Source organism: Nymphalis io, chromosome 26 (genome assembly GCF_905147045.1).
Source record: "Nymphalis io chromosome 26, ilAglIoxx1.1, whole genome shotgun sequence".
Lineage (NCBI taxonomy): Eukaryota > Metazoa > Arthropoda > Insecta > Lepidoptera > Nymphalidae > Nymphalis > Nymphalis io.
In genome coordinates, this window is record NC_065913.1 from 2835026 (window position 1) to 2857256 (window position 22231).

General features: G+C 32.9%; 2 protein-coding genes across 9 annotated transcripts; one reads left to right on the forward strand and one right to left on the reverse strand.

The window, feature by feature from the left end:
• The first annotated feature begins 1087 nt into the window (after window positions 1–1087).
• Window positions 1088–13847, forward strand: LOC126778471 (poly(A) polymerase type 3). 6 transcript variants are annotated; one of them, XR_007670147.1, is made up of 15 exons: window positions 1088–1235; window positions 2888–3054; window positions 5282–5511; window positions 6038–6145; window positions 6672–6783; window positions 7071–7229; window positions 7316–7648; window positions 7733–7909; window positions 8327–8434; window positions 8932–8984; window positions 9384–9545; window positions 9841–9987; window positions 10169–10630; window positions 10737–10788; window positions 10870–13847. XR_007670147.1 is itself a non-coding variant. In XM_050502052.1 (13 exons), the coding sequence occupies exons 2-13, from the start codon at window positions 2892–2894 to the stop codon at window positions 10358–10360; spliced, it is 1944 nt and encodes a 647-aa protein (XP_050358009.1). In that variant the 5' UTR covers window positions 1088–1235; window positions 2888–2891; the 3' UTR covers window positions 10361–13847. The 6 variants fall into 6 exon arrangements, 2 of the variants coding, with proteins under 2 accessions (XP_050358009.1, XP_050358011.1); XR_007670146.1 differs by having other exon boundaries at window positions 10169–10788; XR_007670145.1 differs by having other exon boundaries at window positions 10737–13847.
• A 58-nt stretch (window positions 13848–13905) lies between these two features.
• On the reverse strand, window positions 13906–22182 carry LOC126778480 (zinc finger protein 141-like). 3 transcript variants are annotated; one of them, XM_050502071.1, is made up of 8 exons: window positions 22114–22182; window positions 21817–22023; window positions 21056–21688; window positions 20411–20751; window positions 18334–18478; window positions 16071–16208; window positions 15303–15464; window positions 13906–14033 (listed from the first exon to the last, which is right to left on the reverse strand). In XM_050502071.1, the coding sequence occupies exons 1-8, from the start codon at window positions 22150–22152 to the stop codon at window positions 14031–14033; spliced, it is 1668 nt and encodes a 555-aa protein (XP_050358028.1). In that variant the 5' UTR covers window positions 22153–22182; the 3' UTR covers window positions 13906–14030. The 3 variants fall into 3 exon arrangements, with proteins under 3 accessions (XP_050358028.1, XP_050358029.1, XP_050358030.1); XM_050502072.1 differs by having other exon boundaries at window positions 21817–22013; window positions 22114–22180; XM_050502073.1 differs by having other exon boundaries at window positions 21817–22013; window positions 22117–22135.
• Between the last annotated feature and the right edge of the window lie 49 nt (window positions 22183–22231).

Genomic DNA, 22231 nt, shown 5'->3' on the forward strand with positions numbered 1-22231 from the left:
ACGTATCAATCGATTTCCTTAACGCGAACCGACTATATACAGGTTACGAAATTGTATTATGACTAAAAGTTCGTCAATTTAATAATAAAATAACTAAAGATATTCACTTAACTCCGCTAAAAGTCCGTATATTCTTGAATTCACTCTCAAGATGGCGGATTTTACCTACTCCTCGTAAATGGGCACAAGGCTGACACGAAAACATCAACCGGCTCTCTATCAATCCCTTTCTTTTGATACTATATGAAATGAGATAGTTGTATGTTAGCGGCTTCAACAAAATTATAAAATACGTCGGGATACGTCACAGAAAACCTGCCAATGAAGCATGCGCAAAAGTAACGAATGAATCCAATTTACAAAATTGAACGCAACATTTGCGTTCATTTTAATATTTTTAAAATGAGGTATTAAAATATTAGGTATTAAAGTATTTAAACGATATTAAAAAAAACTCATGGCCATTTTTGTACGAATTAATAAGCAAATATTTATTGTTAATTTTATTAGCTTTCATTTTAAACTTTAATTTGTTTTACATCTTTAAAAAAATGTAAAATATATTATAAGCTGAATAACTATAAATAATTTTTGTACTACTTATTTGTGAAATATTTTAGAATATGAAAGAAAATATAAACAACTGTGTAACCGGTAAAATGTAGATCTGTCTGGATATCGATTAACAATTTTCGGGCATTATTTTCAGTGTTGCTGCAGTTGTAATTTTCTATATGATTACAATTTTAAAATTATGTATTTTATTTCAATGAAATTTGCAATTGAGAATCTTTAAGGGAGGTTAAAACAAAGTTTTAATCTGTTCTTGTAAATTGCATATAATGCACATGTAATTTACATAACTAAAAACAAGAAAATTTTTGTTTGTGAATTTTCTTACTAAGCTGATCTTTACAAAATAAATAGTAAAATAAAATAACATACAATTGTTATGTATTGCCGTAATCTATTTTGTGACTTTGGAATCAATGCAATTATATATTCATATATACATATATATATATAATTTATTTCCTTTCGAATATTTATTGTTATATATTATTATGGCGTTTAAGGTTGCCAAACCTTAAACGCCATTTTATAAAAATGGCTGGCTTGTTGTTGGCGACTGTTGGGTGCTTGTTTGGGAATTAATGTTTGTTTCTTTTGATTATAATGAGTTTGGTTTATCAGCGTATATTTTCACGTAGTTCGATACATGACAATGTACTGTGGTGAGTGATTTACTTATATACTATGTTAATTTGCATGAAGTATACGGTAACGTAATAACTTTTTGTGGAGCACAACGTGAGACTCCTTAACGTTTATAAAAATGAGTGTTATTTCTTAAAATGCGTAACAGATTCGATGGATTCGTACAGTTCACTTTATTTTATTAAAATAAATTAGTATTGAGACGTTATTCATTAAAGAATCTACGTATTTGGTGACCTTAGCACTTTTCTACAAAGAACAATAAAAGGTCTCAAGTACGCAGTGCCACGGTAATATTTTGTCAATTTTGAGATTATTTCGTTGTCAGTTGAAAGTTAACATTTCCTGTTGCTTTTATTTAATACCTTTGGATAATTGTTAATAAACAATAGATCTGAAGTAGTTAATAAAAATCAGGTGAATGAACTATGAAAATCGTTGCCACTAATAGATTTGTTTTCAAGTTTTTTTTTTATTTTAAAGTAAATTGATGTCAAAATTTCCAAGTCCACATCGGAAATAAGACAAGAAATAAGTATTAATGATAGAAATACATGTGTTTAGCTTGTTATCAATAAACCAGATGGCTAAACAAATGTCGTAAACATTATCATTAGTAAACAGTTGTTGTTCTAAAACATGTGACGAACTGAAAAACAAATATATTTTTTTTAATATATTAGGTATATATTTTTGCTAAGTATCTTATGTTACTCTAAAGCATTCGTTTTTAATTAAAATTTAGAATTTTATTGTTACCTTAATACCTAGCTAAGTACTCACCACTCATAGGGACATTGCAATGCTGTGTTTATTTATACTTTCTTTTTATTTAGTATGTTAACACTGCTATGTTAATTTAACTTAATAAGTACAGAAGTATAATTATCCAAATAAAAATATCTTCCCTTTCTTATTTTTAATTATTATATTAGCTTGATGCATAATGTATATAAATAAAATGGGTAATTAACAATCTACTTAACATTACTTCCTAATTATTAAATATATAATAAATATTAGAGAGCTGAGCTAATTTCAATAATATTCAAAATACTAATAATTAAATTAATAAACAAATATTATCTATACTTTTTTTTATAGTATAGGTAAGCGGACGAGCATATGGGCCACCTGATGGTAAGTGGTCACCAACAGCAACAGCCATTGATTTTGTAAGAAATGTTAACCATCGCTTACTTCGCCAACGCCTTGAGAACTTAGATGTTATGTCCCTTGTGCCTGTAATTACCGGTGTAATTATTAGAGCCAGTGCTCACTCACCCTTCCAACCGGAACACAAAAATACCAAGTAATGCTGTTTTGCAGTAGAAAAAATATAGAATACAATATATATACAAATAAATAAAATTGAAGTCTGTATAATTTCAAAATATCTACCTCTTTTAAAAAGTTAATATGGCTATTTGCGAGTTACCAAAACAGTATTTTTTCTTGCCTGAATTTCTCTTTGTCAATCTTGGGGCAATCTTTAAAATGGCTAAAAATTACAAATTGAAATAACTGAATTTTTTAATAGATAAGATTTAAAATAAATTACAGATTTTTAGCAAGAGAGATTGTTATTGGGAGGTTTTTTTTATTGTTGGAAGTTTTTTTTTATATTTGTATCGAATATCCTTCTCTTATGTTCTATGTTTTTTTTCAGATCAATGAGCCTGCAACGAGATAAAGCATTGTATAAAAAGAACAATATGTGGCCCTCGTCTCAATATACGCATACTAACCATGCCCAGACTACGGTTAAAACAAATGAGCATCAGAATCAACAGAACTTGAAGACACTCGGAATGACCTCTGCTATATCTATGGCAGGTATGTATTATTTGTTATATTCTATTATGATTTAAGAAACTTGATTGTAAATAATTAGTTTTACTGCTCAGCGTCTGTGAGTTATAGTGTGATGTTATATAGTCCTAACCATTCTGTCCCACAAAGATTTTTTCAATACATACAAAAAAAACTATGCAGCTTTATAATAGTAGGATAGATATGTCTATAATTTTTCAATATGAATATTTCACATTTTAGTGTTGTTGTATGAGGTTCAATTACAACAAAATAAATTCAGTAGTCTTGGGATTTATTGGTCAATGAACAAGTATTCTCATAGGTAGATTTTTGTGGTCTGGTGCTAAAAGTGTCAAAATATATTTTAGAGTAAAAATGTTAAGAAAAGACTGACAAAAAGTAAATTCAAACGAAATGTTCTCACGTCTTAGTTATACTCAACTAATAACAGTCTCAAAATGTATATGAATAAATAAATAAAGTTCTTTTTTTTGGTATTCCATGATACTTATATGAAATTTTCTAAGAAGTAATCAAGTTAAGTAAATTGAAGGTTGATTTTCAAGTATATCTTAACATTGGTTTAGGTCGAGCGATTAGATATTATGCTGTTCAATGCTAAGTGCACAAGGCTACTATCATTTGTGCAAATATAGATAAAATATTAGGTTTTAATATTTATTTCTTTGACGACTACTGTACTACTAGTGTAAATTTGTGACTTTGATTTCACAGGCTATTGAAACAGATTTATTTTCATATAATTAAGTAAGCATATACTAGATTTACTAAATTATATTCCACACACAATGGCACTGTCTATGATAGTTTTGTATGTATAAATTGTATGTACATACATATATTTTCAAGCGCATAATATTATGATGTCAAATAAAATGATTAATTATTAAAACATTACGTTAAAACGTATTTAATAAAAATTATTAAAGAAAACATACGAATATAAGTGTATAATAGATAACTGAACTTGTATAGCCCATTCCAACTTCAGGAAGAGTAAAGACAAATAAATAACTTTGACATTGGCTTGACGCGATATTATTGGTCGAGATCTTGAATAATCCTTGCTTCAATATTATAAATGCAAAATTGTGTTGTTTGTTTGTTACGCTTTCCCGCCTTAACCACTCAACCGATCATCATACACTTTTTCAACGGTACAAAAAAGGGCATAGGTTACATAACACCTCCCCGCCCCCCTCGAACGAGAGCGAAGCCGCTCTTTGAAACTGGTGTATCATATTCATTATAGATTCACAAAAATATGGCGTTTTGAATGTCGGCGAAATTGCTATGGGAACTTTGGAATTAAAATTAAGTTGAATAGTATTGTACTATATATAATTAAAAATTAATCAAAAACTGTTTGTAGTGCACGGAAAATTTCTTGTTATTTTCTTATGTTTTTTTTTTAATACGCATATATCCACAGATGTGCTGTGCCTTTGGTGGGTCATTTATATTACTAGTGTTCGCCTAGTGGTTCATAAACGACCATAATCATTATTGAAAATTTAAGAAAAATCTTTCTTTCGATTTTTTTTTCATTGATAACACTCGTCAAGATCTGTTAACCGAAACGAAAATCCGTTGACAAAGAGGGGGAAAGAGATGTCTGTCTATTTATAAGTAGGTTTGGATTTACGTTTATTTAAAACTTATTAACTTGAATTAAGCGTTGATTTGCCCGCAGGGTATTGACGTGACGTCAATATATTAACGCTTAATTCAAGTTCATAAGTACTTACTAAAACAGTAGGTACCTATATTTCTTACCGGCTCTTGTTGGAATACACGTTTCGCACCTGTAGAGTAAGGAGTATGACGTCAAGCTGACGTAACAGTTTTGAAAAATGCCGGTTTAAATATAGACATAAAGCGATGTAAAAGCTTTCGTAACTAAAGAACTCTGTAGTTAAAGAAAGTCTTCGTGTTTTTCTCAATATTTTCCAACTCGATCTTCAATGTATTACGTCAGTTGAATAGCGTTTTAAAAGTATAAAGCCTTGCAAAAACTTTTCTCTCAACACAAAGTAATTTTTTTATCTTGAATTGAAATCTTCAATGTCGAAATTATATATTTCAAAAATGACAGTTTAAAAGTGAAATGCCTTGTACTTAAATAAGGTATTATTTTAAAAATAACACTCTTTATTTCGCTCCATATCCAACGCGTTCTTCATTTGAAACATTTACATAATTATAATTTATATATATTTCCATTCAGGTCCAAAGCCAATTGACGTTGAAAAGACGAGTGACTTGAAAGATTCTCTCGTGCCATTTGGTGTATTCGAGTCTGAGGCTGAGATGCATCACCGTATGGAAGTTCTCGGGGCGCTGCACCGGCTCGTCCGCCAGTGGATCAGAGACGAGTCACTGAGGAAGAACATGCCGCCGAGCGTTGCTGATACCGTCGGCGGGAATATTTATACATTTGGATCGTATAGGCTTGGGGTGAGTTTGTAACTTTAATTACTTGTTTATCATACTTTTTCACATTCAGGAACACAAATTTTGAATAATCAGGTTTTAAATTCGTTTCTGACATGTAAGCGAATGAGGTCTCGTATTGAATTTTATGGTATTGCTCGATTGCCTGTCGTGGTGAAATTTTAAATGGAATACATAATGGCTTAGATAGATATTTTAAATGCGTTAAATTTACGTTCTATTATTAATCTATTTTTCTTTCGTAATTCAGTATACAATTTAAAAATATTCACAATAAAAATAATCGTTTTATGGATGGTTTACCAAATTATTGTGTAGTTGGTTCCATGTAATAAATTTCCTAAGTATTCGCTTAACACATTATTATTACCACATCATACCTGCTTGGGTTAACATGAAGGTTCACAAATCATCTGGTATCCCACCTCCTTGGGTTAAACTGAAGGTCCGTGAATCATCTAAGTACCCTACCCGCTTGGGTCGATATGACGATAAAAAAATTGTATTGTATGAATATGCAACTTCTCAGGTGCACCACCGCGGCGCCGATATCGACGCTCTGTGCGTCGCGCCGCGGCACATCGATCGCTCTGACTACTTCCAGTCTTTCTACGAGCTGCTCAAGGCACAGCCGCAGGTATGCACAGCTACAGTACAGCAAAAATATTATCTGTATCTCAATCAATTGTTATCAACATCACCGATTTATTAAAAGAAAAACATTTTTCACTTTGAACAAGTTAACTAACATTGAATTTAACTTTTTTCAAAAGTAATTTTGTAAAATTAATTTGAAATGCTTGGTGATTACGGGTCACTCTCATTTTGTTTTTATATATGTATATATATGGACTTGAAATTTTATAAGATTTAAATTAAAAAAATACTGAGTACATATTATATGAACAATATAAATATTTGAAATTCGTAAATAAGTCAAGTTTCAATCACACGCTTTATTTAGACTACTAATCAAATATGTGCTATATGAGACTCATGGCCTTAAAAACGTTACTTAACTATTTACATGGTGGTTTCTCTTTCTATCATCATTGATTTGACTTAGGAAAGAAGAAGATAGTTTTGTTAAACTAATCATCCCCAAAACGTAATTTATAAATAAAGAAATCAGTCATTAATTTTATTTATATTTTAATTCACAGGTGAAAGATTTGAGAGCAGTGGAAGATGCATATGTGCCCGTGATCAAGATGAACTTTGATGGCATTGAAATTGATTTACTGTTCGCCAGACTTGCTCTCAAGGAAATACCAGGTTAGTATAACCTTTGCCTTAAATGGTCGTTAATACTTTGCATATGCCAATGAAATGGCCTAGGGAACAACTCGCTGAGGTCAAGCACATTTAACATATTATTAGCTCGTTAGGCACAAAAAGATCGGAACAATTTTTTTTTTTTTCACATGCACTCTTTTCTAATTTGTGTTGAACTATTGTATATAAATTGAACTAAAAAACATTACATCTAGCTGTGGTTAAGTGATGTATTGTAAATTTCTTTAATTATATAATATAAATATCATATTTTTTCTGTTTTTCAGATTCCTTTGATCTCCGTGATGACATTCTTCTTAAGAATTTAGATCAGAAATGCGTCCGATCTCTTAATGGATGCAGAGTAACTGATGAGATATTGCGTCTTGTGCCTAATATCAATAATTTCAGATTGACCTTACGGGCTATCAAGCTTTGGGCTAAACGTAAGTGTTTAAATAAATCAATTATTTGATTTGTAAATTCAAATTCCTATATTTCGAAACATAACTACAGCTGAAGTCTCTTCCAGGTCACGGCATCTATTCCAACACTCTGGGCTACCTGGGTGGGGTGTCGTGGGCCATGCTGGTGGCCCGCACGTGCCAGCTGTACCCCAACGCGCTGCCGGCCACGCTGGTACACAAATTCTTCCTGGTGTTCAGCCAGTGGAAGTGGCCGCAGCCCGTGCTGCTAAAGCAGCCGGACGCCGTCAACCTCGGATTCCCCGTGTGGGACCCGCGCGTCAACGTGGCCGACCGCTTCCACCTCATGCCGATCATCACGCCGGCTTACCCGCAGCAGAACTCCACCTTCAACGTGTCCGCGTCCACCAGGACCGTCATCATGGAGGAGTTCCGCCTGGGTACGTGTCCGGATAGTCAGTGCGGGTGCGTGTGTGTGCGTGTGTGTGTGTGCGCCGCGTGTGTAACGTGCCGGCTGGTTGCAGGTCTGGCGATCACGGACGAGATAATGCTGAGCAAGTGCGGCTGGGAGCGCCTGTTCGAGGCGCCCAACTTCTTCTCCCGCTACCGGCACTTCATCGTGCTGCTGGCGTCGTCGGCGCGCGCGCTGGACCAGCTGCAGTGGTGCGGCCTCATCGAGAGCAAGATCCGACATCTCATCGGTGAGCATTCACACGCGAAACTATCTCATTTTGACAAAACATATAAAGTTATTTTTAATATTATTATTTTGTTGACTTTCACAACTTTTTATGAGTTCTACACTATCAGATTGTTACGTTCGGTTCTAGTTACGAAAGCTTGTGTCCAGTATATAATGAGAGTAACCGAAATGTTACAGGATTTATTTAATTTATTAGTCATTAATCAATTTTCAGAATGACTGACAGATCATATAAAATAGTTATCCTTATAGATTTTTTCAATACTTTGTTTAACAATTATATAATTGCCATGTCCATGTTGATACTCAATGTCACTTATGATATGAAATAATAAAAGTTGTATTTTATAAAGTAACTGTATAGTTTATGCGATTTTTAAAGTAACGTAACCATATCGCTTCGTTTGTATTGCAGCTACATTAGAAAGAAATCAACACATAACAATAGCCCACGTTAACCCCGAGTGCTATAACTCGGTACCACTGAGCACCAACAACGGCCAGCCATTAGCATTACCACCAGGTAAGTAACGTATAGAATCTGTCTTTTTTATTTTTCTTTAAATCATAGTGGCAATTTTCAAGTGTTATCTTTTCTACTTTAATTTAAAATATATTTGACTTATCTGGTAAATTACATTAGCGCATAACTGTCTGCGTGTCATGTTTTATACGACAGGCTAACCTTAACGATTTCATTTGTTTTTGCATTTTTTTTTATCGCTTACCGTAAGTATAGCAGCCAATTTCTATGGTAGCTTTGAGTAAATAAGAATAAAAAACTTTGTCCTTGAATTGACGTCACATCATTGGTCGAAATCTAAATAATCTGTGGCAAGCATGAAAAAAATTTTGAATGTCGATGAATTTCTTATCGGAACTTTATTTCTTGATTTTTTTACGATTTAACGTTGGGTGTACGTTCACACTTCACCAAAGTTCTATTACATTATATGAATAGTTTAGGAAAACAAACAAACATTCATTTTTAAGATATACAATATATAAATTAACTTACAGGCACACCCGTACCAGGGGACATCGCATTAAATGAGATAAAGAAAAATGAAAAAGTAAGTTGACAATTTTCGTTACTGATCTTTATTTAATTTATTTATATTTTATTTCAGTATTTTATACTTATGTATTCTTTGATAATCTTTAGAACTGTTGTTAAAAGTAGTTTTTAATTTCAACTTGTACGAAACTTTACAAATATTGATTATAAATCATTAATAATACATACATACATAAAGTACATTTAAAAATGATAGTATTGATTATATATTTAAAAAATAAGTTACTTTTATAAAAAAAATGGTAAAGGCGAAAATCTGAATGATTAAAAATTTTATTGCTTTTTAATGGATGCATTTAAAAAAAAATTGTTTGTAAAGTATTTAAAAAAAAATACAATTTTAAAAAGCTTTATGCTTATTTCAACTAATTAATATGAGTGTTTTTTTATCCAGGGCGAAGTGATAGCCAATGTGTGTTCGATGTGGTTCATCGGTCTGGTGTTCGACAAGACCAACGTGAACGTCGACCTGACGTACGACATCTCGTCCTTCACGAAGGCCGTTCACTACCAAGCTGAGAACACTAGTATGTTACGTGAGGGGATGACGATTGAGGTGAATAATAAATATATCGTATTTGCATTACGTTTTTCATTTCATATACTTTCTTTATATTAACAAATTATTTGAATACTTCATATTATTCAACCTTTTTTCAATTAATAAGTTTGATGTTTGATGGGAGTATCAGTTATCTGTGTCCTAAACACACGAGGATGTATTGTTTAGTGTACATCGACATTCTTCAAGTGGAAAGTCATTTGAATGTACAGTAGTGTTGGTATTTGTGCAAACTGTCCCGAGCTGGGTGCCCAGCCCGCGCCAGTGTTGCCACTCAGATACGTTGCAGGCGCGGCACGTGCGTCGCAAGCAGCTGCACCAGTTCCTGTCGCCGTCGCTGCTGAAGCGCGAGCGCACGGCGTCCGGCAACAAGCGCAAGCTGGACGCGCCGCCGCCGCCGCCGCTCAAGAAGACCAAGCGCCTGTCCGAGAGCAGCGTGAGTCCGACTACTATCGTACACTATCAAAAATAATTGTTGTCTACTGTTTGAGTTATGCCGCCCTGGACGAAATCGGTTTGTAATAATTCATTAAGAAAACTCATAGTTTTCACTAGAAAATGTTATAGATGTTATTTGCATAGATAGAATTTAATAAAAAATGTATTTTGTTTCACAGACTGATGATATCAGCTGCTTTTCATACAACGAAGACTCAAACTCGTCAAACATGTACGAGGTGAACCTCCAGAACGGTAACTTGCCGAGCCACAACTCCCAGGATGCGGACAGGAACAAGACGGCGGCCGAGAAGCAGATGGCGCCGGCGTCAGAGCACCCTTCCACGTCGAACAGTATCGCGTGTACGTAGCAGTACGAGGAATGGCGCCAACGGTTCATCTACGGAACCAGTAACGTCAAAAAATACAGAGTTAAACGCGCCTAAGACGTTAAGTGAATAGTTAAGTGTGCCTCAGTGGCTACGAGAAACTCCAATAGAGAAAAGAACAATATGTCTATAGTGACAGTGAATAGTGCTTAAGGACCGCGACTGAATGAGACAGTTAACGGATAACAGATCTAAAGTTTTTTTGTTCATATTTGTGCAATAGCTTTTGGGAAGCTGCTGATTTTACTATGGGTAAGCCGGAAATATCAGTAATCTTGACTATAGCTATACTAGAAGTAGATGAACTCTTATTAATGTAGTCATGATTTATAACGAATATTTCTTATTTATTCGTTAGATATTGCACGGCACAGCGTCGTCGTTACGTAAGATTAATTACATAGATTAAGGTATTGAAATAAAAACAATTATGATAATTTGACATAAAAGGTCCAGTATTAGTTAAATTCGTGAAAATTGTTTCATTACAGGTCCCCGGGGTACACGGCTGACATGTGAGTTGGTTTTAACAATAGATAGGATGATCTATTGGGGTTTGCGAGGGGACTATTTAAACCTGCACTAGTCTAGGAGAAATTGTTACATGCATTTACATGAAAATGATATATTTCTTAAATTCCTTAAATAGGTCAACTTTTTATAGTTCACAAATTTAATGAGTCAATATCATCAAATAATAATTTGTATTATAAAGCAAATATCTTCTCTAGGGACAATTGGTTAACGAGATATAAATAGTTTTCTTGCAAACACCACGGTAGTACAAAGTGGAAGAAACTGTTTTTTGTGAATCCTTTTAAATAATTCAGTAACCTTGTGTTTTAAATTTGATTATATTTCTCGTCCATTATTTATGAAGTAGTAATTGATTTAAAAAATAAAAAATGCCTTAAAAAATTCTTCTACTTGTTGATTTATTCACACTATTCCAAAATTATATCATTCAGCATTATAATGAGTTTGCATTGTTCTTCTTAATGTTTTACCCGTTATGACAATTTTAATCGTTAGTATTATAATGTACACATATTGCACGTAATTAAACTGAATTTTACAATTTAAGCGTTTATATAAATTTCTATCTGTAATAGTGTATTGGTGTTTATTAGTGTTGGACAATTAATGATCATTGAATCATTCGATATTGAACATATTTCGATTAAAACCATTATGTATTACCAGGGTTCACAACTGTACGATAATTTCATACCTACGTACGATGTACGATAGTACACTACTATCGTACGTGGATTGTACGATAATTTCCATTATGATGTAAAATTCGATAATTACACGAATCAATAACAATTACAATTGTTTTTACTATCAACGCCATCTATTGGTTCATTTCTTTCTTAGGAACAATGGCAGCAACTTCTTTTTTGTTGTGATGCGGAATGTTGGCAGTTACAATATTTCCAATATTTTGCGAGATCGAAACGAAAAAAATTGGACGATGACTTTTTTTTAGTGTACTGCTGATTTCAACTGTAATTACATTACAAATATATTGTTGTGTTTTATATAATATTATTGCATATATATCATTATCCTATTGTACGATAATGTATGATAATTTTAAGGCCCTGGTACAATAACTGATTGGCATTAGGTTGTGAACCCTGTGAATTACTAATTTGTAGTATGCATCTCAGAGTGAGCTGCTGTAGTCGTCACATGCGAATGTAGGATTTGTACGATTACGAGTATATCAATTAAATTATTTGCAAATGTATCTCCAAGTTGTGTCGTCAGGGCACATGGTTTATGTAGTAGAAATCAAATACGAGTTAATCTTATAAATGTGTCTATGTGATAATAATTGTCTATTATACAAATAAAATTATAGGTATATTCCTGTAAAAAGCGAAACCTTTAAAGAAATAATATCTTTTTGAAATTGACATTCTATCGATATCCATGACAAAAATTGCGTATTAATAAATTGTAATAATTATAAATGTAAAATTTGTATATAAATGTGTTTTAAGTACGGTTTACAATTGACGCAAATCATGAGAAAACGAGACTTATGCCATAGAAAGAAAAATAATAAATCTGTAGTCCGAATTGTTAAATTAGTTCCACTTGGATGATGAAATATTATATAGAACTAAACTCACGCATGTAAAATCACGGTATAGTTGCTAATATGTTATATGATATTTGAACAAAACACATAAATAATATTTTCAAATAGAATTAACCTTGACTTTTTTTTAATTTTAATTTATAACTTTATTTCAATATTTGAAGAAACCATAGATTTACAGATTGATTTGCTAATAACTCTGCTATCTATAGCTATTATGCACTACAATCAGTTCTCAATTACTTTATCTTTATTTATTAATTAACGACCTGGCTACTCACATCCACTTAATATATGCTTGCAAAGTTACGTTAACGACATCGCCAACGCATTAAATAGCCATTTATTCATAAACTCATAATAAAGACCACAGATAATTTTAGATCTTGAACAACTCTTTAATCCAAATAATATTATTGTCATAATGTGCTGTTATTATCGAAATATTTTTTACTAGCATCCATAATAAACAATTTTTGAAGTACACTTAAAAGAAGTATATGCGAAATGTAATGGCTATTCACTTATACCTGACCACTCCACAGTCATCTAGACACACCACAAACAATATTGTAAATGTACGAGGTATACATGTTAGGGATCGTAACTTAAGTCTATGTATATAATTTAGTATTTTCTTGTACACTAGATTTTTTGAAATTCTATTCGAAATGTAGCTATTTTATGTGTAGATTGAAATGTTTACATATAAATATTTTATATTAAATTATAAAGGGATATATTAGTCAAATTTAAGGAGAATGATGCAAATATACTTAACATTAGTGTCTCAAACTGTTGACCGAATTGTATGTGCTGGGATATTGAGAATAAATCTGTGTTTGATACATGTATCGTGATTTCTTTTAAACCTCACCTGTCTTTGTATGTAATGTGCAAAACAAATAATTACAAAGTAAAATTTAACTCCCGTAAGACATGATAATTAAAAGAATTTAATTTATTTATGTATATTTCAAATTATGTACATTCACAAAGGAAAATAATTTAAGTTCCTTCTATGTTTAAAAACATATAAATATTTGTTAAAACTCAAATACAAATAATGATTGAAGCCATAAATTAATAAATATGTCATGTTGGGTTTTATGTTTACGTTTAATAGTCAGTAAGTACTTTGTAATTTTAAGCGTTTAAGAGAAATCATGTATCATGATAGTATTAAATTTATTATTAATAAAAATGATTCCACCTAGAATAAGACTCAAATGTAGTTCTCTTTAAGGACCTTCTTGATGTTTTGTAAGTTGTATATATAATAGCCAATTCATTGTAATTATGTATGAAAAAATATATTGGGAAAAACATAAAAAAATAAATATTTACAAAAGGAAATATGTTTCATTTAAACTACCTTTACCTTTTTTATCAAAAATGTATATTTTTATTATGCTTATTATTAGTAACATAGATATAACTTATGATATGATATACATATATATAATTATGGATCAGCTGATGCAAATTCATTGAATAATACTACATATTCTGGCGCAATCCTTTATACTTGATCTGCTGTCACTGTAAAAGAAAGATAAAGATCAATGATTTTCTGTTTTTATTTAACAAAAATTGCAATTATATGTCAACTGATATTGGAATTAGTAGCGAAATCTATAGAATATATAAAATAAGAACAATAAAGTCAAATAATAAATACTTTTTAAAAATAGTTTTCGACCTTTTTTATTACTGTAATGTTTACTTCTATCTAGTCCCAGTAAAATACACAGAACATAACAACAAACAACAAGTACAACAACAACAACAACAGTTACATAGAATTAGTATTTAAAATATATTCAATATATATAAATCTTTTCAGTATATGCACATCTTGGTACATATGTACTTGGTACTAAGGAATAGCAAGAATGCAATCTTTGCTGCATCTCACTCAAATCAAATCATCAAGTTAAATTCACTTTTCGCATCGCATCGCGTTTATAATATTATTTTTGTATAATAAGTTAGTAAATAAGCCATTTTGGCTCTTCACAACATCGTCTTTTAGTTAACACTCATACAATAGCTATTTTGACCGGCCAATTGGCGTGGTTGGTGGATGCTTGCCCTTCACGCCGAAGGTTATGGGGACGATTCCCATCCAGGACAGATATTTGTGTGCATGAACATGTCTGTTTGTCCTGAGTCTGGGTGTACATCTATATAAGGATGTATTTACAAAAAGGAAAATAGTATATGTAGTATATCAGTTGTCTGGTTTCCATAGTACAAGCTCTGTACAAGCTTAATTTGGAATCAGATGGCCGTGTGTGAAAAATGTCCCAGGACATTATTATTCTTCTCTCATAATTTCGCGTATATTTTTTTACCTTTCTGATGAATAGATTTTTTAGGTGTCATTGCTCATGACAAAAACAAAATCTAATAATATAGAAAGATTTTACATATCACAGTAACAGTAACGGCCTGTAAATGTCCCACTGCTGGGCTAAGGCCTCCTCTCCCTTTTTTGAGGAGAAGGTTTGGAGCTTATTCCACCACGCTGCTCCAGTGCGGGTTGGTGGAATACACATGTGGTAGAATTTCGATGAAATTAGACACATGCAGGTTTCCTCACGATGTTTTCCTTCACCGAAAATCACGAGATGAATTATAAAAAGAAATTAAGCACATGTAAATTCAGAGGTGCTTGCCCGGGTTTGAACCCACGTTCATCGGTTAAGATTCACGCGTTCTTACCACTGGGCCATCTCGACTCACAGATCATGAAAATTAAATGAAAACATGACACAGCTTAACAATATTATATAGAATAATGATTACCCATTTAGGTGTTTGTATCGCGTCATTATGTGCCGCTTGTAACTCTAATATTTCGTTCTGTATGGACACGCTGAGTTCTTGAATCGGCACCGTTTCTGTTTTCCAAAATACATTCTGGTGTTTGCTCGTACGGTTTCTACGTTTATGCGCTTTGAGATGCACCTTCGATACAAAAAAATATACATTAATTACAAGGCAGCAAGAATGTCAGACGCACCATCTGATTATTAAAAAAAAATAAATATTGTCAGATTATTGAATGTTCTAAAAAACTAAGGAGAACTAAAAGTCTAAAACTACTTCTTTTGTATAATATTTAAATTATGGCAACATGGGATATATAAGACCGAAAAGTTTCGACCATTTTCGTAGTCGCAAAAATTATAATGGATACAGATTTACAATATACTTGGTAACAAGTATGAGAGAGCCGAGATGGCCCAGTGGTAAGAACGCGTGAATCTTAACCGACGATCGTGGGTTCAGACCCGGGCAAGCACCACTGAATTTTCATGTGCTTAATTTGTGATTATAATTCAGCTCGTGCTTTACGGTGAAGGAAAACATCGGGAGGAAACCTGCCATGTCTAATTTCACTGAAAATCTGCCACATGTGTATCAGCAGCGTGGTGGAATAAGCTCCAAACCTTCTCCTCAAAAAGGAGAGGAGGCCTTAGCCCAGCAGTGGGGCATTCACAGGCCGGTCCGGTACAGTACGGACAAAAAGCAAACGGGACAGCGCTGTGTGCGCACAACGAGCGCCGACACCTTCTTGATGTGCGTGTTGACCATGGAGCGCAGGTGGAACAGCGCGGGGCACAGCGGGCAGCGCCGCGCGGGCGCCGTGTGCGCGCAGACGGCGTGCTGGTTGCGGCGGTTCAGCGACACGAAGCCGCGCCCGCATACCTGGCGAGCCGAAACGTCGATGATATACACACACACCCTGGCGAAAATCTGCTATATGTATACATAGCGGCCTCAAAATTTGTTAGTCGTATGAATAAACTATAAAAAATATCACGTTAAAAGAAAGCTCCGAAATAGTCTTGAATTTCTCCTGAATAAAATATTATTATTAAGAAAAACCTATACCAAAATTAACGTTAATTCATAAAGAATTAATTTTTTTTTAATGATTTCAAAAAAAATCCTATTAAAAGACTTTTAAAAAAATATAATTACAACGTCTAAAATGCTACAAAATGCGATGCGTAGGGCGTTCGAATTCAGTACTGCGCGAGCGCATCTAGAGGTAGGTATGTAGGTACCTGTGCCGAATTGAGCGCCAAACGATAGAGCCCGAACTGTGTAGATCGACTTTCTATTGTAGATCGTGTATAATAGATCATTTATATATGTTTTTAAATTAAGTTCAATAATTAAATATAAACAAGTTCAATCAAAATAATTATTAAATTATAATTTTTTTAAAATTTATTAATTTTATTTAAAATACTTATCAAACGTTCTGAAAATATACAAAAATATAATGGTTTTTAACGGTTTACGAACCGCACAAGTCCCAGGTTCGAACCTTGGGCTAATGTCACAATTCCCAGCACAAGCTTTATGTTTAATTGGAGGAGTAAATTACTAAAATTCCTAATATTACTAAATTCTTTAAAATGAGGATTACTATTATTCATTAAGAAAAATACTATAATAGTGTACACGAGGGAAGCCGCAGGTGGATAGCTAGTGGCAGCAACTCGAATGCACTCAAACTCAATCACTGAACACACTCAAATCACACGGTGAAAAAGATCTCACAAAAATAAAAAGAGTTTTATTGGATTTTGAGATATCCATATGCCTTCCCAAATTATTGAATTGTCAACGGGGAGTCGATGGATCCAGTTGAGTCTACTACTTTCCTTGGCCTTACTTTTGATGACAAGTTGCAGTGGGACGGATTACTATAGGGCGAATAGACTAAGCTCAGCGGCTTTTGCGGTTAAAAAAATAAGATTATTCACCGACGTTGATACGGCCCGCTTTTTATATTTTAGTTATTTTCACAGTATCATGTCTTACGACATTGTACTGTGGGGTAATGCTGCCGCAATAAATACGATATTTGTGCTGCAAAAGAAGGCTACTCGCGCAATCTATAACCTAGGAGCTAAAGAATCTCTAAGACAGAAATTTAAACAAATTACTGTCTTAGAGATAACTGTTGCTTCTCAATACATATTATGTAATGTTATGTATGTACGGAAAAATATATATGATTTTGTGAGAAAATGTGATACTCCTAACATTGGTACAAGGAACAAACACAAATTAATTACTCCCGTTACTCGACTGCATAGAATCAGTAACTCTTTTGTGGGGCAATGTATACGGTTCTACAACAGGATCCCAGAACGCGTTCAAAATACCTCAGTTGCTAAATTTAAAAATATTGTAAAGGAACGCTTACGGTTAACGCTTAAGGTTATTATACAATTCATGAATTTATGGATGATAGCACACCTTGCACTCTTTTTTGTAAACGAAACAACCCATGTAAAAAAAAAACCGCCGAGTTTCTTTCGCCGGTTCTACTCAGAGCTGTGTGTTTTTTTTTTCCGAACCGGTGGTAGTTTCTGGACTGACTATTAATAAGCTTCAATATTGAATAAATCATTTTGATTTAATTTGATTTGCTTAACATAATAAACAATATTTTGAGAAACCAGTAAATTAAATAATAGAAAAACTATCAAGATTGCTGAGTTACAGCGACAGCGCGGTGTCGTAAACTCAAGAGCCCGATCGAGTCACCCTCGTGCGTAAATACCTAATTTGGTAATATGTAATTTTGTCATAGGTCTCTTAATAATAACTATATGATTTATTATATTAGAGTAAGTTCCCTTACAAAATTCTTTCACCAAAGGTTGTCTGTTAGAGATCGCTATAAGCGATAAGACCGCCTTTGCGCACCAATTTTTATTTTCTATTTCTTTGATTGTTTCCTACTTCACTCATTTTATGTATATGTTGTGCAAAAAGTGTTAAATAAATAAATAAATAAGACCTCACTTACGTCACAAACATAAGGTCTCTCATTGGTATGTAGCCGTTCATGCCACAGCAACGCCCTCTCATCCACAAAGTCTCGCCCGCATGTAGGACAGGTAAATTTCCGTTTTTTCTTAATGGCTTCACTTTTTATTTGGCTTGGATTTCGTCTGGAAACAAATAAAGTATTTTATTGGTAATAACTTAATTTTACAGTACAGTAACAGCCTGTAAATGTCCCACTGCTGGGCTAAGCCTCTTCTCCCTTTTTGAGGAGAAAGTTTTGGAGCTTATTCCACCACGCTGCTCCAATGCGGGTTGGTGGAATACACATGTAGCAGAATTTCGATGAAATTAGACACATGCAGGTTTCCTCACGATGTTTTCCTTCACCGAAAAGCAAGAAAAATTGTAACAGAAGCACATGAAAATCAGAGGTGCTTGCCCGGGTTTGAACCCACGTTCATCGGTTAATATTCACGCGTTCTTACCACTGGGCCATCTCGACTTTAATTTTACAGTAGTTGATAATAAATTATTTAGATAATAAATATAGTGTGTAAAAAACCCTGTCCGACCCTGACGTGAATAGTTATTAAGTATCGTGAGTCGGTTCTATTTATGTAATCATTTTTAAAATACTAAGTAAAAAAAAATTACCCTGAATAAAATTTAAAAAATCATTTAATTAAATGATGAAAATCATATGGTACCACATGGCGCGGGCGACAGCACTCGTTACGTATTTACCTATCGGATAGCGAGGACATGAGGTCATGACCTCAGCTGTTGTTAACATTTGGTTACGGTAATAAGAAACTGAATTTTATGCAACTCTGAAAATAGCTTTATTTTATGTGTCCGAGTTGAGTTCTTGTGTCAAGTCATTCGATAATGTCGCCAATGCGATGGCTGTGGCAATGATGTTGTTCCATGAGCTTACCACCAACAGCGATACACGTCTGGCAGTGTTACAGTTGGTGCGAACGCGTTGCAGCATATTTGTGCCCGATTTAATTTAGTCAAGTCACTCTTACCCAGATACAATATCATATTGAAATACTCTCTCTACTCGGCATACTAATGTCGACGTCCGCCGCGTTTTTAAGAAATCCGCGTATCAGCATGAACCGATGTGTCGGCTTAACAAAGAGAAATTTGTACGAACGAAAAGTAATAAATTATTGCAAGGTCGTGATAGTTTAAGACAGTGTCACATTACACTCATTAAGTGTGTTTTTATTTTAATTTAATTTTTTCTTTGTCTTTAGTATCTTAAAAATTGTTATGGTTTATATTTTAGGCGGTCGGGGAAACTTGAATTATGAAAAAATATTGTATTAATTATTATTATTACACATATTTAATGTGAAATTACTATGTTTTCCTGAAAACGTTAATAAAAAAAAAAGAAAATAAATGAAGAACGCGTTAGTGTCCAAGCGGCTCAGATCGCTAACTGAAGAAGAAGAAGCTCACACTGAGTTGGGAAATTTGTGGCTTTTTTATTTTAGTCAGCAGACAATATGCCGCACCGGTCGACTCTGACTTCTTTTTTTTTCTGTGTTACATGTCAGCGGCATTTCAAAGGCACTCAATGGAGAGCCGCCTGGCGACTCTGGTGATGTCACATTAAAAAAAAAATGTTTGTTGTAGGGAAATTAGGACACTAAAATTACAATAACATTTTTATATCCATATTCATGAATATTTGATTTTTAATATTTTTTTAGTTAATATGCCCTTTTGGGCGAACAGGGTTTTTTTACACATTGTAAGAAACCAGCCAGTCATTCAACTGTTTTCCATGTTTAGAAGCACCTATTAATTTAAAAATGTGTTCGATATTTTTTAATTATATATCCCTATTCAATTTACATATTTCTACATAAATAAACAACACACATTTAACATAAGTGTTCTTTGCTTGATTATAATAGTTAGGTGTAGTTTTGTTATATTATATGATATTGCCCTAGTTAGTTTATAAAATAATTTTCAATATTTAATAAATGAAAATATACAATGTCAGATTACGCAAGTTAAATTAAAAATTAATTTCAAGCAAATAAATGGTAAGCAAGTAATAACAAAATACTAACTTAATATCATTATTCATTTCATGTTTTTTTATATGCATTTCGAAGCTAATCTCTCCCTTATACATCCGCCCACAGTAATAACATGTATATTTCTTTACATGCTTCTTTTCATTGTGCTCTTTCAAATGCTCCGCGCTTTTAAGTATCAGCCCACATATTTCACAAATATGTGCACCCTCTAACTTACTCATATTTTTCATTTCTTCGTGCCATTTAAAATGAGCAATGATCGTTTCCCGTTTTTTGAATACCGTATTGCATATAGCACATGTGTGTATACCAGTGTGGGTTTGTAGATGATTGTTAAATTCCTGTTCATCTTCTATTATGGCTTGACATACCTAAAATATATGCCTTGACTAAATCATGCTACATTAAAATATTTATTTAGGACATTCTAAACTAATACGAAAATGCTTCACGTTCAAACATGGATGGTGGATCCATTTCAGATCATATAATTTACATCAGTTAAATCTTAAAAATGAATCATGAAAAATCAAAGTATATAACAGGATTAAACCTATTCATTTTGGACAAAATTACAACTTAATATTTTATGCTAATAACAAGTCGCAACAATATGTAACTGTAAGGTAGGTATGTATTGTTAAGATAAAAAAAAATAATTTTAATAATACAAACCTTGCATACAAAGAGATCTACCCCGTGTTCTTCCTTCATATGTTCCTTCAGCTTCCTAACAAATCTGTACCTGACGGGGCATCTACTGCACATCTTGTATTCCATGGGATTCCGTTTCCTTTTCTTTTTCTTCTTTAAAATACTTGTTTCCGGTAATTGTTTCAAAACTTCACTAAAATCATTTTTACTACTTTCTAGAGATACCAGTGTTCCGTCTTCCTGTGGCTTATAAAATGATGGTTCACCATTCTCTCCCATAATAATCAATATATTTTCCTCAAAGTCATCATTTATGTTCAATTCCATTTTAATTTTTGGTTCATCTTTAGCTTTGGCCATGTCGTGTTTATTATACAGCTCTAAGTTTTTGTCGTCTGCACAACTTTGAAAAGGAAATTTATCAATATCGAAATCATATTCAAAACTATCTGGCTGTATACACGGCAAAGTTATACAAAGGGACTCTGCGGCTAGTTTTTCTGGTTCTTCTATTGAATGGATTTGATTATTTAATTCCTCGACATAAAAATTAAGTAATTTCTCACTTTTTTGGGTTAATAAATAAAACTTGTAGGCCTCTGATGCTATCATAAAACAACTTGGGCATATTTTAAATTTGTGTACTGCTGAAAGCTGTAAAAATTAAACAAAATTGAGAACTGACGCTAATTGTACCAATAAATTTTAAATAACATTTAAGGTAATCTTTTAATAAATTAATATTATACATTTTTAGAAAAAAAATGATAATCAGCACTTACTCGTATATGACAAACAACTTCTAGAATATCTGCTATACAATATTCAATGTTTTCTTTACAAACAGTGGTAAAAGCATCCTCGTAAAGATCTTCTAAAGGTAACAAACATATCCGACAAAACTTTTGCTCAAATGTACCATTTACAATATGTTTCACAAGATCTTGTAAATTTATCGACTTCGCCATTTTCATGTATCCTGAAAAACACTTTATAAGAATAAATTGCTTGGCACCACATTTTTCATTAATAAAATAGAATATTATTATTAAGTTTTTGACACAAAATTTAGAATTTACCACCGAAACTGAATTTACTATCGATGCGTTCTTGAGCATTCAATTTTGCGGTTCGTTCATGAATCCTCAGGCGCCATTTTGATTATTTAAGCGTATGCTAGATAAACTAATATCGCTT

Coding starts and splice junctions, on each gene's coding strand:
- LOC126778471 (XM_050502052.1), top strand. CDS start 2,892: ATGAGCCTGCAACGAGATAAAGCATTGTATAAAAAGAACAATATGTGG. Junction 3,055..5,281: donor CTCTGCTATATCTATGGCAG/GTATGTATTATT, acceptor ATTTCCATTCAG/GTCCAAAGCCAATTGACGTT. Junction 9,988..10,168: donor AGCGCCTGTCCGAGAGCAGC/GTGAGTCCGACT, acceptor TTTGTTTCACAG/ACTGATGATATCAGCTGCTT.
- LOC126778480 (XM_050502071.1), bottom strand. CDS start 22,152: ATGCTCAAGAACGCATCGATAGTAAATTCAGTTTCGGTG. Junction 18,479..20,410: donor GAAATGAATAATGATATTAA/GTTAGTATTTTG, acceptor ATTTGTTTCCAG/ACGAAATCCAAGCCAAATAA. Junction 15,465..16,070: donor TCAACACGCACATCAAGAAG/GTGTCGGCGCTC, acceptor TTTGTATCGAAG/GTGCATCTCAAAGCGCATAA.